At 40.8% G+C, this 17,046-nt stretch overlaps 2 protein-coding genes across 5 annotated transcripts; one reads left to right on the top strand and one right to left on the bottom strand.

Moving 5' to 3' along the window:
• Positions 1-3,073: 3,073 nt before the first annotated feature.
• LOC6644487 (spectrin beta chain) lies at positions 3,074-11,167 on the top strand. Of its 4 annotated transcripts, XM_015177933.3 has the most exons (8): positions 3,075-3,568; positions 3,663-9,249; positions 9,322-9,518; positions 9,582-9,750; positions 10,046-10,096; positions 10,249-10,358; positions 10,428-10,594; positions 10,662-11,167. In XM_015177933.3, exons 1-8 carry the CDS (start codon positions 3,107-3,109, stop codon positions 10,846-10,848), a joined length of 6,930 nt encoding a protein of 2,309 aa, XP_015033419.1. In that variant the 5' UTR covers positions 3,075-3,106; the 3' UTR covers positions 10,849-11,167. The 4 variants fall into 4 exon arrangements, with proteins under 4 accessions (XP_046867463.1, XP_015033419.1, XP_046867464.1 ...); XM_002067371.4 differs by lacking the exon at positions 10,046-10,096 and having other exon boundaries at positions 3,076-3,568; XM_047011507.1 differs by lacking the exons at positions 10,046-10,096; positions 10,249-10,358; positions 10,428-10,594; positions 10,662-11,167 and adding an exon at positions 9,882-10,039 and having other exon boundaries at positions 3,074-3,568.
• A 1,739-nt stretch (positions 11,168-12,906) lies between these two features.
• LOC6644488 (O-acyltransferase like protein) lies at positions 12,907-15,131 on the bottom strand. Its single transcript, XM_002067372.4, has 4 exons — positions 14,937-15,131; positions 14,154-14,877; positions 13,173-14,094; positions 12,907-13,113 (listed from the first exon to the last, which is right to left on the bottom strand). Exons 1-4 carry the CDS (start codon positions 15,127-15,129, stop codon positions 12,982-12,984), a joined length of 1,971 nt encoding a protein of 656 aa, XP_002067408.3. The 5' UTR covers positions 15,130-15,131; the 3' UTR covers positions 12,907-12,981.
• Between the last annotated feature and the right edge of the window lie 1,915 nt (positions 15,132-17,046).

Below are 17,046 nucleotides of genomic sequence, written 5' to 3'. Positions count from 1 at the left end.
TTTGTAAATGGGTGAAAACTCTGCCGCTACCGCTGCTGTTGCTGCCCTTACCTCTGCCTGCACTTGTTTAAGTCAATTTCTTTTACCAATTCGTTTGTTATTTGTGTAATGGTGTTTAATCCACCTTGTTTATGACAAATCACTCACACACACCCGTACGCGTAGTATACCATATAAATATGTTTGTAGAGAACAGTAAAAGGAGGTGGAATTAAAACACACAATTCTACATACATGCATATGTACAGTTGTTTGTACATACATACATATACAAACACACATCAGGCAATAGCACGTACAAGTAGTTAGAGCTCTTCCCTCCCCCTCCGCCAATCATTATATTCACCTTATAGGTAAAGCCGCAAATGGAAAATGTTAAAGAAAAAGTAACACAAAAAAAAAAAATAGTTAAAGAAATACATTTTATATGGAAAACAGGTTTTCTCTCCATAATTAAACTTTGACTTTGGTGGTGGTTTGCATTGAAGTTGCTGTTGTTGTTTTTGTTGTTGGGTAATTAAACCTTTAGTAGGTTGCACAACTACAACTCCAGCTCCATAGATCTACATATCTATCTTTCTCTCGCTCTTTCTATCTATCTATGTATGTATGTTTGTCTGTTTGTGTGGGGGAGGGGTGCGTACTCAGTCCCACACTCATTAATTGAGTGATGAACTCACTTTGTTATTAACGAAGAAGATCGCCTCATATATAAAAACATAATTAACACAGGCTCAAAGCGAGAGCGAGTTAGGCGACAGAGACGGAAAGAGAGTGCAGGCTTCGAAGAGAGAGTTATGCATTTAAAAGAAAACCTACCCCATGTACAAGTGTTGCTTGCTTATACCACCACCCCCCAAAAACCCCTGCCACCCACCCACCATTAATATGATGACTCTCCAGATACACATACTCTCCAACTTCTACTCTCTATTTTTCTCGCTTGTTTTTTTTTCTCTCTGTGTTTCTTCTTTTCTTTTCTCTGGCAATGATGCGTGAGTGTGGCGGGCGGCATTTGTTTTGTTGTTGCTTTTATTAGTGTTGTTATATTTCGTTTCTCATATACACTCTCCCGTTCATTCGTTCAAGTTTTAAGCTTCGTTTTAATAAAAATATTACGTAATACATAGATAGAAACTACACATAATTTTAGTATCTGTGTGAGTGTCGGTGTATGTTTTTTTTTTGTAAATAATTGTGTATGTGTGTGTGTATGTGTGTTACGTGTATGTAAATGAGATTTATATTGTTTGTTTTAACAATTGTGGTGGGTTTTTGTTGTTGCTGTCGCAAAAATTAGTACAAATGAAATCAGCAACAGTGACAAGGGAGGGGGAGGGGAGGAATTGAATAGGTAGGCCGACTATATGATAACGCATAATGTGTGCGGAAAGGGGGCGTGGGGAGGAGATTGGAGGAGGCGGTGGCGACTATATGAGAACTTTTTCGAGTGCAGATTGCGGAAATGTAGAACAGCAGAAGCACAAGAGCACAATTGTGGAGAGTAAAAGGAAATGTTAGAAAAGGGAATGACCTGTATCTGTTCCACACACACACACACACACACACACATACACACACACTTACACAGACAGAAAGAGAATGGCGCAATGTTGGGGCTTTATAAAGGTCAAAGGACATTTAAGCAAACACGCACACATACATTCCTTTATATGGAGGTACATATGTATGTGTGTTGGCATATTGATATAGATACCGTTTTTCTTAATTGAATTTCGCTTTTAAATTTACTACAAATTTAAACTAGGTTTTAACTTTATTAAATTTTGGCACTGGCTGATTCTTAAAAGGCAAAACTGAGAAATTTTTATACAAAAACTAAAACTAAAACTCGATATCCAAAACTGTTTTCCCCTCCAAAAATTCAAACCCAGCTGAATTTTTGTCCCTCATTTAGATGAAGAGGAAACAATATTCATATATCGTTCTAGATATAGAAAGTTTTCTTAAATCCAAAGTGAAAGTACACGTTATTCAATTTAGGATGTAAGATTTACGATCAGGTCTAGTACCTTTCAAACGTATCTTTTAGAAGAATTCGAGAGTATAAATATTTGGGAAAATTCTATAAATAAATACAGCAAATTAGTCCATTCTTGGAAAATTGTGCATTCTTTTTCTGTTTTGAAAGAGTTTTCTATGACAATGATATATATGTAGGTGTGTGTGTATATATATATGTATATATATATATATATATATATATATATATATATATAAATATAATTATGAAAGTATCTTTATACTTAAGACCTTAAAATGTTGTTGTATTATATAATCTGATAAATGAAATGCTCTTGCTTATCACTCAGTCAAGTGTGTGAAATCATCAATAAAACCCCATGTATATCTATATATGTATGTATGTACTTATATATAAAGTATATAGTATATCAATGTTTTTTTTTTGTGTGTGTGTGTGTGAATGTGAATATGTGTTTCAGATGAATTTTTGTGAATTGAATTTCCTGCAATTTCATGGTGTGCGATTTAAATCAGTGTATGGAATACTATTTTGGGGCTTGGGGCGTGATGTAATAGCGTTAACTAGGTCCCTCCCCAACCACCATTCCTCTTCTCTCACACACACAGACAGACAGACAGACAATGACCAAAAAGCAATTGCGATCGGACTTGAGGTTGACCCAGGCGACCCTGCAGAATGACGCCATTTAAGAACATACATACATATGTACATATATATGTGCTCTATATATATGTATGTACATATATAATAGGAATGACTAAATGAATCATCGTCATTCACCCAATCTTTCATTCATTCATTTAGTTAACTAATTTTTCCAACCCCAATATTCATTTGCTTTCACTTGATATTCTAATAATGTGTTGTGTTTTTGTTTTTTGTCATTTTCTTTCTAGTAATAATTCATTGAGGGAAAACACTTTCGGTTTGGATACAATAATAACAACAACAATATTAACATAGAAAGACGAAAAAAAAATATTATTCGAAATATTTGATTTTTGACAATTTTTTTTATGAATTTGTGAAAACTGGACGACGACGACGAAGAAGAAGTGGAAATTTTTGACATAATAACGTAACCAAAATAAAAGAATTATGACGACGGACATTTCAATTGTTCGATGGGATCCTAGTCAGGGTCCTGGCAACGAATATATCGATGAATACGAATACGATGGCGGCAATTCAAGTTCCCGCCTCTTTGAACGATCCCGCATCAAGGCATTGGCCGAGGAGCGTGAGAGTGTCCAGAAGAAGACATTCACCAAATGGGTTAATTCGCATCTTTGTCGTGTAAATTGCCGTATTGCCGATCTTTATATTGATATGCGTGATGGCAAGCATTTGATAAAGCTATTGGAGGTTCTATCCGGTGAAAGATTACCCAAACCGACAAAGGGTAAAATGCGTATCCATTGCCTGGAGAATGTGGACAAGGCATTGCAATTTTTACGTGAACAACGTGTTCATTTGGAGAATATTGGCTCCCATGATATTGTCGATGGCAATGCATCGCTTAATCTGGGTCTCATTTGGACCATCATTTTGCGTTTCCAGGTGAGTTTTCAGCCCTTTCCTCTCTCTCTTCATTCATTTCAGTATGTGTGTGTGTGTAAGAATCAATCAAATCAAATTCATTGTTTCAATATAGATTCAAGATATTACCATCGAGGAAGTGGACAATAAGGAAACCAAATCGGCCAAGGATGCCCTATTGCTTTGGTGCCAGATGAAAACAGCCGGCTATCATAACGTGAATGTACGCAATTTCACAACATCGTGGCGTGATGGCCTCGCCTTTAATGCCATTATCCACAAACACCGTCCAGATTTAGTGCAATTTGAGAAGCTATCGAAAACGAATGCCATACACAATCTGAACAATGCCTTTGATGTGGCTGAAGATAAATTGGGTTTGGCCAAATTGCTTGACGCCGAGGATGTCTGTGTCGATCATCCGGATGAGAAATCGATTATCACCTATGTGGTCACATACTATCATTACTTTAGCAAACTAAAGCAGGAAACAGTCCAGGGTAAACGTATTGGCAAAGTGGTTGGCATTGCCATGGAGAATGATAAGATGATCCATGACTATGAGCATTTTACAAGCGACCTACTGAAATGGATTGAGACTACAATTCAATCGTTGGGCGAACGTGAATTTGAGAATTCACTTGCCGGTGTCCAAGGGCAATTGGCGCAATTCTCCAATTATCGTACAATCGAGAAGCCACCAAAATTCGTTGAGAAGGGCAATCTGGAGGTATTGTTGTTCACCCTGCAATCGAAGATGCGGGCCAACAATCAGAAGCCATACACACCCAAAGAGGGTAAAATGATATCGGACATTAACAAGGCCTGGGAGCGTCTGGAGAAAGCCGAACACGAGAGAGAGTTGGCCCTGCGCGAAGAGTTGATACGCCAGGAGAAGCTCGAGCAATTGGCTGCACGTTTCGATCGCAAGGCATCGATGCGTGAGACCTGGTTGTCGGAGAATCAACGTCTCGTTAGCCAGGATAATTTCGGTTTCGATCTGGCGGCCGTTGAGGCGGCAGCCAAGAAGCATGAAGCCATCGAAACTGATATCTTTGCCTACGAGGAGCGTGTCCAGGCCGTTGTGGCCGTTTGCGATGAGCTCGAATCGGAACGCTATCACGATGTGAAGCGTATCCTTTTGCGCAAGGATAATGTGATGCGCCTGTGGACCTATTTGCTGGAGCTTCTGCGTGCTCGTCGCATGCGTTTGGAGATCTCGTTGCAGTTGCAACAAAACTTCCAGGAAATGCTCTACATTCTGGACAACATGGAGGAGATCAAGCAGCTCCTAATGACAGATGACTATGGCAAGCATTTGATGGGTGTAGAGGATCTCCTGCAGAAGCATTCTCTTGTCGAGGCCGACATCAATATTCTGGGCGAGCGGGTCAAGGTTGTTGTCCAAAACTCGCAGAAGTTCCTCAGCGACGATCCCGAATCGTATAAGCCTTGCGATCCCGAGATTATTGTCAGTCGGGTTCAGCAATTGGAAGATGCCTACGCGGAGCTGGTGCGTCTTGCTGTCGAGCGTCGCAGCCGTCTGGAGGAGAGCCGTAAACTCTGGCAATTCTATTGGGACACCGCCGACGAAGAGAACTGGATTAAGGAGAAGGAGCAGATTGTCTCCACCGATGAAATCGGTCACGATTTGACCACAGTTAATCTTCTGTTGAGCAAGCACAAGGCTCTGGAATCGGAGATCACCTCACACGATCCACAATTGCAGAATGTTGCCAAGGTGGGAGCCGAGCTCATTACCGAGGGACACTTTGGTGCCGATCGCATCAAGGATCGCTTGAAGGAGATTCTATCAAAGTGGGATCATCTGTTGGATCTCACCAAGTATCGTCGCCAACGTCTGGAGAATGCTGTCGAGTATTTCCAATTGTTTGCCGATGCCGACGATGTGGATAACTGGATGCTCGATACTCTGCGTATTGTTTCCAGCGAGGATGTCGGTCGCGATGAGGCCAATGTACAGTCGCTGCTTAAGAAGCACAAGGATGTGGCCGATGAGTTGAAGAACTATGCCGAGGTGATCGATGCCCTTCACAAGCAGGCCGAAACCCTCAAACTCAATGAGGCGGAGAAGGCTAATGTGGACAAGCGATTGGAAGACATCGATAGTCGTTACAAGGAGCTAACCGAACTGGCCAAGTTGCGTAAGCAGCGTCTCCTCGATGCCCTCAGTCTGTATAAGCTGATGTCTGAGGCTGATGGCGTGGAGCAATGGATTAAGGAGAAGACCAAAATGTTGGACACCATGGTGCCGGGTAAGGACATCGAGGATGTTGAGATTATGAAGCATCGCTTCGAGGGCTTCGACAAAGAGATGAATGCGAATGCCTCGCGTGTGGCTGTGGTTAATCAATTGGCCCGCCAGCTCCTCCATGTCGAGCATCCCAATTCCGATGAGATTCTCGAACGTCAGAATCACCTTAACCAGGAGTGGTCAACGCTGCGCGAGAAGGCCGAAGCCAAGATGGATGACCTCAAGTCGGCCCATGGCGTTCAGACCTTCTACATTGAATGCCGCGAAACTATCTCGTGGATTGAGGACAAGAAGCGCATTCTCACCGAGACAGACAGCCTGGAGATGGATCTAACTGGTGTCATGACCCTGCAGCGTCGTCTCAGTGGCATGGATCGCGATTTAGCTGCCATTCAGGCCAAATTGTCCAGCTTGGGACGCGAGGCCGATAGCATTGAGGCTGAACATCCCGAGGAGGCGGCTCTCATTCGTGAACGTATTGCACAGATTGAGCTCATTTGGGAGCAATTGACCCAGATGCTGAAGGAGCGTGATTCCAAATTGGAGGAGGCTGGTGATTTGCATCGCTTCTTGCGCGATCTGGATCACTTCCAGACCTGGTTGACCAAGACCCAAACAGATGTGGCTTCCGAGGATACGCCCACATCGCTGCCAGAGGCCGAGAAGCTGCTCAATCAGCATCAATCCATACGCGAGGAGATCGACAACTATACCGAGGACTACAAGAACATGATGGAATACGGCGAACGTTTGACATCCGAGGGTAGCACCTCAGATGATCCACAATATATGTTCTTGCGCGAGCGTCTCAATGCCCTTAAGGACGGTTGGGAGGAGCTCCATCAGATGTGGGAGAATCGTCAGGTGTTGCTGTCCCAGAGCTTGGATCAGCAGCTCTTCAATCGCGATGCCCGCCAGACAGAGGTGCTGCTTAGCCAGCAGGAACATTTCCTCAGCAAGGATGATACGCCCGTTAATCTGGAGCAGGCCGAGAATCAATTGAAACGTCACGAGGCCTTCCTTACCACCATGGAGGCGAATGATGATAAGATTAATACCCTGCTGCAGGTTGCCGATACTTTGGTCGAGAAGGATCATTTCGATGCCGATAAGATTGGCAAGCGGGCCGAGAATATCACCGGGCGGCGTGATGACAATCGTCAGCGCGCTTTGGATCAGCACGAGAAGCTGAAGAACCAGGTGAAGTTGCACGAATTCTTGCAGGATCTGGAGGAACTCGCCGAATGGGTGCAGGAGAAATATGTCACTTCGCAGGATGAGACATACAGGAGCGCCAAGACAATTCACTCCAAGTGGACCCGTCACCAGGCCTTTGAGGCTGAAATTGCCGCCAATAAGGAGCGTTTGTTTGAGGCTGAGAAATCCGCCCAGGAGCTGTCCAAGGAGAAGCCCGAATTCAAGGATGTTATCGAGCCCAAACTGAAGGAGTTGGCCAAACAATTTGATGACCTGGAAGTCCATACCAAGGAGAAGGGCGCCATGCTGTTCGATGCTAATCGCGAGGTTCTCGTCCAACAGACATGCGATGACATTGACTCGTACATTACGGATCTGGAGAAGCAGATCGTGAGCGGCGATACGGCCAATGATCTGACCTCGGTCAACATTCTGATGCAGAAACAACAAGTCATTCAGACCCAGATGGCGGTAAAGGCCCGCCAAGTGGAGGAGATAGACAAGCAGACCGAATATCTACAGAAGACCGTGCCCGAGGAGAAGATCGAACCGATTGTGGTGAAGAAGACAGCCGTGCTGGAGCGTTTCGAGAAGATCAAGGCTCCGCTGCTGGAGCGCCAGAAGGCGCTCGAAAAGAAGAAGGAAGCCTTCCAGTTCTGTCGCGATGTCGAGGATGAGAAGCTGTGGATCGATGAGAAGCTGCCCGTGGCTAATTCCAATGACTATGGCAACTCGCTGTTCAATGTTCATGTCCTGAAGAAGAAGAACCAGTCCCTGGCCACAGAGATCGATAACCATGAGCCGCGCATCAATGCCATTTGCAATAATGGCCGCAAATTGATCGATGAGGGTCACGAGGACGCCAAGAAATTCGAAGCATTGATTAGTGATCTAACCCAGAAATGGCAGGAACTCAAGGATGCCATTGAGAACCGTAAGAAGCATCTATTGGAGTCCGAGAAGGTGCAACAGTATTTCTTCGATGCCCAGGAGGCCGAATCGTGGATGAGCGAACAGGAGTTGTACATGATGGTCGAGGATCGCGGCAAGGATGAGATTAGTGCCCAGAATCTGATGAAGAAGCACGAGAATCTAGAGCAATCCGTTGAGGACTATGCCAATACCATACGCCAACTGGGCGAGGTGGCCCGGCAATTCAGTGGCGATGACGTTTCTAGCGGTGATGCTGTCGCCGTCAAGCAATCCCAGTTGGACAAACTCTATGCTGGCTTGAAGGATTTGGCTGGCGAGCGTCGGGCACGCCTCAACGAGGCCCTCCAATTGTTCATGCTGAGCCGCGAGGTAGATGATCTCGAGCAATGGATAACCGATCGCGAGGTGGTTGCCGGTTCTCAGGAATTGGGACAAGATTTCGATCATGTTACATTGTTGTCGGAGCGATTCAATGAATTTGCCCGCGACACCGAGGCGGTGGGTGGCGAGCGTGTGGCCAAGGTTAATGGCATTGCCGATAATCTCATTTTGGCCGGACACTCGGATTCCGCAACAATTGCCGAATGGAAGGACAATCTGAATGAATCGTGGCAGGATCTGCTCGAATTGATTGAAACACGCACCCAAATGTTGGCCGCATCGCGGGAATTGCACAAATTCTTCCACGACTGCAAGGATGTGCTGGGCCGCATCCTGGAGAAGCAGCACGGCGTGTCCGATGAGCTGGGCCGCGATGCTGGCTCCGTTTCAACACTGCAGCGCAAACACTACAATTTCCTGCAGGATTTGACCACCCTGTACTCGCAGGTGCAACAAATTCAAGAGGAGTCGGCCAAACTCCAAGACGCCTATGCCGGCGACAAGGCCAAGGAGATAACCAATCGCGAACAGGAAGTCCTCCATGCCTGGGATAATCTGCAGGCGATGTGCGATGCCCGCAAACAGAAACTGGCCGATACCGGCGATCTCTTCCGCTTCTTTAACATGGTGCGCATTCTCATGATCTGGATGGAGGATCTGGTGCGTCAAATGAACACATCCGAGAAGCCACGCGATGTCTCCGGTGTCGAATTATTGATGAACAATCACCAGAGCCTGAAGGCAGAGATCGATACACGTGAGGATAACTTCGGTGCCTGCATATCTCTGGGCAAGGAGCTGCTCACACGTAATCATTATGCCTCTGCGGATATTAAGGATCGCCTGCTCCAGCTAAGCAATAGTCGCAATGCCCTGCTCCGACGCTGGGAAGAGCGCTGGGAGAATCTACAGCTGAGTAAGTAAAAACTAAACCGCGTTACCAAATGTGGAAGTGACTAATGTTGTCTAATCTATTGTCCTTTTGCAGTCCTGGAGGTCTATCAATTCGCCCGAGATGCTGCCGTTGCCGAAGCTTGGCTGATTGCCCAAGAACCTTATCTGTTATCTTCGGAATTGGGACACACGATCGATGAAGTTGAGAATCTGATAAAGAAACACGAGGCATTCGAAAAATCTGCAGCCGCCCAAGAGGAGCGCTTCAGTGCCCTTGAGCGTTTGACAACGGTAAGTGGTTACTCCCCTCTGCCTCCCCTATGAATTGATTCAAATTTCTCTTCTCTCTCTTAGTTTGAGCTTAAGGAAATGAAGAGGCGACAGGAGCTGGCGGAAGAGGCTGAAAGACAACGCATCAAGGAGGAGCAAGAAGCTAAGGCTGCATCAGAGGCGGCGGAACAGGCCAAACGTGAGGCTGAGAGACGAGATGATGTCGATGTGGGCATTTCCCATGATGATGCAGGTATGACCAAAAAAAAAAGAAACAAAAAAACAAAACAATTCCTATAACTCCCCTAACTCCTCCTAACCTGCATTTCCACACCCCCCCAAAAAACACCCACCCCCCCATCCACCATATGTGATCAAGTCCAGTCCAATTGATAATCAAATTTCAATCTGAACGTTTCTATGTCCATTCACATTCTTCATGCTTACTAAAAACAAACAAAAAAACCAAAACAAAACAAAAAATAAAACCAAATCAAAATCAAAATTCTTCGTCGGATTAACCAACTAACCCAACTCACAAAATGAAGCTGCCAAAGACATGGCTGTCGAATTAGAGCGCGTTGTCGAGACTCAAACAGGTATAACAAGATGTTCATAATATTAAACACATAAACTAAATGTAATCAATAGTTGGTAGTAGTTATTAGAAGATTAATGTAAACAATTTCTCAGTGAAAATTAACTAATTTTTCCCCTGTGTGTGTGTGTGTGTGTGTGTCTGGTATTTTAGAGCGAGGCGCCACACCAGGTGCTGCTGGTGAGGGTCAAGAGGGCTATGTGACACGAAAACATGAATGGGATTCCACCACCAAGAAGGCCTCCAACAGATCTTGGGACAAGGTAAGTAAAAACCTACATAAAGTAAAAGTTAATTACTCAACTTAAATGTTAAATATCTTTACTTCTTAGGTTTACATGGCTGCCAAAAGTGGACGCATTTCATTCTTTAAAGATCAGAAGGGTTACAAGAGTAATCCCGAATTGACCTTCCGCAGCGAGCCCAGCTATGATCTGCAAGGAGCTGCCATCGAAATTGCCAGTGATTATACCAAGAAGAAGCATGTGCTGAGAGTAAAGTAAGTAAAACAAAAAAAAGCAAACTTCATTTCCCACATCTTACTTTAACTCTTCATTTCTCTTTAGGCTCGCCAATGGTGCTGAGTTCTTGCTGCAGGCCCACGATGACACTGAGATGTCCCAATGGGTTTCATCCCTGAAAGCCCAAAGCGATTCAGCGGCTGTGGCAGCCAGCAGATCCCAGACTCTGCCAGCCACTTCACAGAAGGATGAACCAAAGCGCCGATCATTCTTTACTTTGAAGAAAAAGTAAAAAACTTCAACCATAAGAGGGTTAAATAATAAAATGAAAAAAGAGAGCAGCTAATTAAAAACAAAAAACTGAGAGAGGATAACAAACAACAACAACAACAAAAAACAAATACAAAAGAAAACAAAAATAAAAAAAATCTATATATATTTTTTTTCATATATTTAAAAGAAAACAAAAAAAAACAAAAAAAAACCAAACAAATCTTATTTCGTAAAACAAAAAACTTGCAAGAGAAACGAGCAAAACGTAAACAATTATTATGCTTATTAAATTTGCACGATAAACAAAATACTGCTATTATTGATTAAAAAAAAAACGTATGTATCTTATTTATTTAAAACAAATACAAAGTAATATAAAGATAGAACAAAAAATACAACTACAAAAATATACAAAAAAAAAAAAAACAAAAAAACAAAGAAAAACAAAAATCCCAAACAATTTGAGGAAGCAAACTCGTGTATGCATTTCAATGTATTCGATAAATAAACGAAATATTCCTTTAAAGTACACCAAAAAAAACAAAACATATATAAATATATATATACATATATACATATATACATATATATCTTTGTATATATGAACAATTAACCGATTTCTTTATCGGGCCAAGCCTAGAGGTGTTTAAGCATCAAGTCAGCATCAATATTTTTAGGTCGTTTATCTTACAATTTTCTTAAATTTTCAAAGGGTTTTGATTTGCTTCACTTCACTTGAATCTTTTTTTGCCTTTTATTCCTTGAAGAGGCAGAAATCTTGGTGTTTTTTTTAGGTAAAAAGTTAGTTTATATTTTGGACATAATTTTCAGATGGCTCACATTTAATATAAATATACGATATTGCTTAGCTTTCTTACAATATTGGTGAATATATTGAAATTGCTATTACAAGCCTTAATCCGAATCCTTAGTTTAGGCCCGTTTCCGAGATTTAGCTTATCTTCTCGTTTCCGATTCGGAATATTTTTGGATTTGAGACCTGTTTTGGCTTCCGATTCCGAGTCACCTTATTTGGTTTCAAATCGTTTGATTTTGAGTCGGTGGAATGATAAGTATTTGCAAATTTTCTTATAAATTCAATTTCAATATGAAATATAAATTTCAATTTCCATATAATTTGCAAAATGTTAAGAACAGTTCTAATTATTAATGGATTATTTCGTTTCAATCATTAATTTACAATAATTATTCTTAGCAGGCCACCCAAAATGATCTTAATCCTTTGATGATGTTGGTTTTTAATCGAAATGGATTGAGTGTAAAATATATTTTAAAAATTGTGTAACAATTAAGTGCATTTGTCAGGACTAGACTTTACTTGAATGAATTATCCGCGATTATCAGGGACAATCGAGACCAAAGCCATCACGGGAAATCGAAAAACCCGGTAAACCGAGAGGAAAATTTCCACGTATGTATTTCGTACTTCAAATTTATCTATACATATCTATAAATCACGCACACCGTTTCATTATTTAAGAAAAAATGTTCGTTTGAAATCACGGATATTCGGTACAAACTCAACTTCATCCCGGATAATAGGGGTGTCCGGGTAATGGGAGCCCGGAAAATCGGGGTTCAACTGTAGTTTAAAAAACTTTTACAAATGAAACGTGAGTTATTTTTGTCAGGATTTGCACTTAGAAAGGAATTTATTCCTTAATAGTTATAAGCTGATATAAGAGGCAAATCAAAAATGTTTCAAACTTAACTTCGAAAACGATTGACATTTCACCTGGAACAACAAGTTGGAAGACGGAGAGCAATTGCTCTCGATTTACTTTTGAAATTGATTCAGAAATGGGAGCAGGCTTGTATTATATTAAAATTTTTGAATATGAAATAAATGAACGAAAAAACCCTTAACAATTACTTTGCTCATCCATCTTATCTTGAAAATCACTCCCAATCAGTTTATCCCTATTTTTTTTACTATCTCTTCGGCTCTAAAGGCTTTCTTCTCTTGGAATTCTCGATCATATGGTCGCCTCCCTTTCTGAAACTCAAAAGTAATTTAACAATCATCTGTTTTTTGTTTTTGTAATTGTTCCAAAACCTTGTTGATCATTCAATTTATTAATTATTCATTGATTTAGTGTTTTTCCCCCCTAATAAAGTAACAAAATGCTGGCTAAGTGCTTTTAGTCTTTGTAGAAGGATTTAGCAACATATTGCAGACTCCATTATAAGGATATTCGATGAACACAGTGAATAATATAGCCAAAAGATAAATAATTAACGAATGGGCCGCAACTAAAAGGATCTGCAAGAAGAGAGAGAGAGAGTGAGGAAAACTTCATGAAATTTAAAATTATTAATTACCAATGTAATATTATCCGGCTCCAGGGTTTGACTCTGCAGATAAAAACAACTTATAATTACAGTGGGATTAAGCAAATAGATGGCATATGTCACTCGGCTGGTTTTCTGTACCCAATCGGTTCTAAACAAGTTAAGAACCCATTGCCAGTATTTGGCCAAATCCTCTTTGGAATTGCTCAACATAATCTCAGCAGCTATTGCGGCTATTACCAAGCGTAGTAGGAAAATTGCCAAAATTACGAGGCCTATCGATGGCAAATCCCCGTATTGAAAACGCGCTACCAGGAGAAGACAAACGCCAGCTAGGGCCAGCTTTTGCCAGAGTTGACCGAAGACATAGTGAAAGGGTGACATGGGCAGCTTCTTGGCATCCCAATAGCCATAGACAACACCCACCGCGTAGGTGTAGAAACGTGTCATCGGGCTGACATAGAATATATCGCCTTTCACATAGAAGCTCTCAAAATGTGGTGTAGCATGCCGCAATATCCACAAGGAGAAGAGTACATTTCCCGCAAATAGGCAGCCAACAGTGGTGCGTATCAATTTGGGATGTCGTGTGTGGATAAAGAGTAAAGTCAGAGCCACCAAATAGATTTGCATGTCACATGCCAGCGACCAGGTCCAATTGCAGCACATGTCTTTGTGCCAAAATAGATTCTGTATGAACAAGACATTGCGCCACCAGAATTTCGAGCATAGCTCATCCACTGGCTCAACCAGATGATAGATCGACACTTGTCGCAAATATGAAAAGATCATGGCTGATGTCAACAGGACAACAAATTCCAATGGAACCAAACGTAGGTAACGATGCAAAACTTGACGCAAATACCGCACGATATTTCCACTTAGATGATCTTCGGCTATTGTTTGTTGCTTCTTTGTATTGCTCAGGAAATTCGACACAGTTAGAAAGCCACTAAAAAAAAAGAAGATATATGAAATCAATCTGTTGGGATAATGCTTTCAATAACTTACCTAATGACAAAGAAGATTTCCATCACAAAGGGCCAATAACTGTTTCTTATTAACATGCTGGCCACCTTCTCCATCATCATATAGGACGAGTCGGCGGCGAAAAATTTATACCAAACCACATGGAAAGCGAGCAGTAGAAAAGCACAAGTCACACGAATACCATTGATGGCACTATTCTCCTTATCCGGTTCTGGATCCTTGAAGAGACGTTGCCAATTCGTTCTAACGTTAAAGCATCCTAGGAAACGGTATTTCGCACCGAAACTTGTGTTACCCAATAATGTCAGCAGGACATTGAGAGACAAACACAATAGAAAGAGTTTCCATAAGGCACTTTGAAAGAAACTCGAACCTAATTCAGGTCTCTTGGTGTACACCAATTTGGGTTTCATTTGCCAACGCTGCCAGATTTCGCCATGGGCGAAAGAATTGTTAAGCAGCTTCTCCACTTCCTCAGTCTGGCAAGTTTGGGGCAAACAGAGACCTACATGCAACATGGGTATATCTATCATGTCGGTCCTCAGTTGCCATGGAGAATTCGCTTCTATATAGGCCATCTGATACTTAAACTCAAATGGGGCAGTCTCTCTTAAAAGTTCAGGTTGATGATCCGTGAAATCCTTGAGAATGGGCTCATTCACAGCTCGACAAGTGGCCGCATTGCCCAGAAAATGACTTTGACCCAACATGAAATTTGACAGATCTCCAGGCGAGGCATCAAGGGCTGAAAGAATATCAAAAATGATTAAAAAAAAACTAAAGAAACGAAGGAGTCCAACTCACCCTTTAGAGCCCATGATTGTTGTTGGTCAGCAGCCTTAATAAGTTCGATTAGCTGCTCCTCACATGGCGTTAATGGCACCGTTAGATTGCTCCTATCTCTAGGAATCTCAGCCATTAGTTCGTCCATTAGGGTACAGGAACAGGAACCCAATGTCGCCAATAGGAACAAAATCTGTTGGAAATTCATCTTCATTTTCTGTGCGATCACTTTGAGGTGTGTGAGAAAACTGTTTCGACAACAGTTTAACTACACAAAGTGAAATCTTTAAGTTCTAGTTGATCCCCCCCAAAAAAATATCAACTTAAATAATTGTTACTAAGTATAAGTATTCGTACACTAAAATTGACTAACCATATGGACAATGCAATTGGATTACACAGATTCATTCATAAACATAATTATATGTATGTGTAGAAACAGTCATAGATTGAGATATAGTTTAATCAATTTAAGCATTTTAAATTTCATAGAAATTCATTTACCTAATTATGTCTGTTGTTACACTTAAAGTGTATACAAACTTCGTCTTGGACTCATTTTATTTTTTTGTTGTGATGAGAATGAGTCTCATTACTTTTACTACCAAGCTTAATCCGTGCCAAATGTGATTTAACAACTTTTCGCGTTTCCCAAATTAACCAATAAATGAAAACTATATGCATGTAAGTCTCTACTGAACTTTGGATTCCTTTAAGCGTTAATTAAATCTATTGCAAATGATTTAAGTATGAAAAGGTCAAAATGTTCATCCGTCAACATATTCTACATATTTTGAATTTCACTCATTGAACGTCTACAAATTTGTTGTCTCTATTTACTTCTGTTGGACCAAGGCATGATTTAGCGATGTGGTAGATCTAATTTATAATTTTGGATATCGAAATCCAACTTGGATATCGAAATTAAATTTTTGTTGAATTGCCCCTCCGCGGGTCGTTACTGGATCAAGAATGTACATATGTGCTTTACGGGTTGGTAAAGGCTTTCTTCTGTCTCTTCTTTAGTAAGATTTTGTGCGACTTTAATGTACCATTCCATACTCTGGGTGCATGGTATTCAAAACGTCGAAAAATTGGCAGTATTACAGATTAGCAAAATTTCAGGTTTTTTTCTTTTTGATAATTTTACTTATTTACCTTCTTTATTAAGGAATTTCTAACCAATTTTAAAAACTTATTTCTAAGTTTCAAGGCATATCAAACAGTTGGAAACTAAAAAAAAGAATCAATTTCCAAAAGGTTTTTGAAAAATTTATAATGTCAGGCTACAACGCTAACAGCCTAAACCCATCTGCCTAAAAGTATGCAATACATATTTCTTGCCTAACTAATATGAGTGAAAAACTCACAAGGTGCTTTTACATTCTTTCCTTTATTGTGGCCAATATGATTAAAAAAAAGGCACCAAGAAATGGTTTATACTAACTGAGAAGGTTTAGCCAGTGGCGAATTTATGTTTATAACTTTCAGGAGAGAAATTTTTGGGGGAAAAGCGGAGCAGCTTAAGAGGTTAAATATCATTTTTGTGGAAGGATATTTCCCTCATTTCCTCTCCCGTAGTTTCTTGCAAAAAAAGGAATCCTGTTTGTATGGCTCCTTTGGCCTAATCTCCCCTAAGTTCCCACCTGTTAATTAGTTGCTCTTTTTTACTTGATTTTCTTGTCTTCATTCACTGAATTTGGCACTTTATTATTACTTTTTTAATTGGAATTTGTTTATTAATCAAAAATTGTACAATCGTATAAGTATTTATGTATTTATATATAGTAAGTATATATTAAAAAATTAATATTAGTTATTAAGTTTAGTTAGTTTATCCATTTAACTTGATATCTATACAACAAGAGTTAAGATTATTACTCACAAAAAAAAAAATAATAATAATACAAAGCATAAAGTTAAAAAATAAAACGAGGGGGCAAAAAAATAGTATTGCATTACTTCAGAAATAATCGGAAGGATGGTGGATAGGATTAAATGTGGGTGGATTCAATTGAATTTTAAGGGTTTTACGGCATCCATTTGGAAGACATATCCATTCCGTTTGGCCTTTCATTTTTATTTGCTGCTTGTCAAATGAAATTAAAGCCGGGCCCGAGAGCAAAACAAA

This window comes from Drosophila willistoni (genome assembly GCF_018902025.1).
Source record: "Drosophila willistoni isolate 14030-0811.24 chromosome XL unlocalized genomic scaffold, UCI_dwil_1.1 Seg142, whole genome shotgun sequence".
Taxonomy (NCBI): Eukaryota; Metazoa; Arthropoda; class Insecta; order Diptera; family Drosophilidae; genus Drosophila; species Drosophila willistoni.
Note: the sequence above shows the minus strand (reverse complement) of the source record. Positions and strands in the feature narration are given on the sequence as shown.

Bases quoted from the DNA above. Each gene is read 5' to 3' on its own strand.
- LOC6644487 (XM_015177933.3), top strand. From the start codon at position 3,107: ATGACGACGGACATTTCAATTGTTCGATGGGATCCTAGTCAGGGTCCT. The intron at 3,569-3,662 runs GTGAGTTTTCAG...GTTTCAATATAG, and splicing joins CCATCATTTTGCGTTTCCAG to ATTCAAGATATTACCATCGA. The intron at 9,250-9,321 runs GTAAGTAAAAAC...GTCCTTTTGCAG, and splicing joins CTGGGAGAATCTACAGCTGA to TCCTGGAGGTCTATCAATTC.
- LOC6644488 (XM_002067372.4), bottom strand. From the start codon at position 15,129: ATGAAGATGAATTTCCAACAGATTTTGTTCCTATTGGCGACATTGGGT. The intron at 14,878-14,936 runs GTGAGTTGGACT...ATATTCTTTCAG, and splicing joins ACAATCATGGGCTCTAAAGG to CCCTTGATGCCTCGCCTGGA. The intron at 13,114-13,172 runs GTAATTAATAAT...CTCTTCTTGCAG, and splicing joins AGCCGGATAATATTACATTG to ATCCTTTTAGTTGCGGCCCA.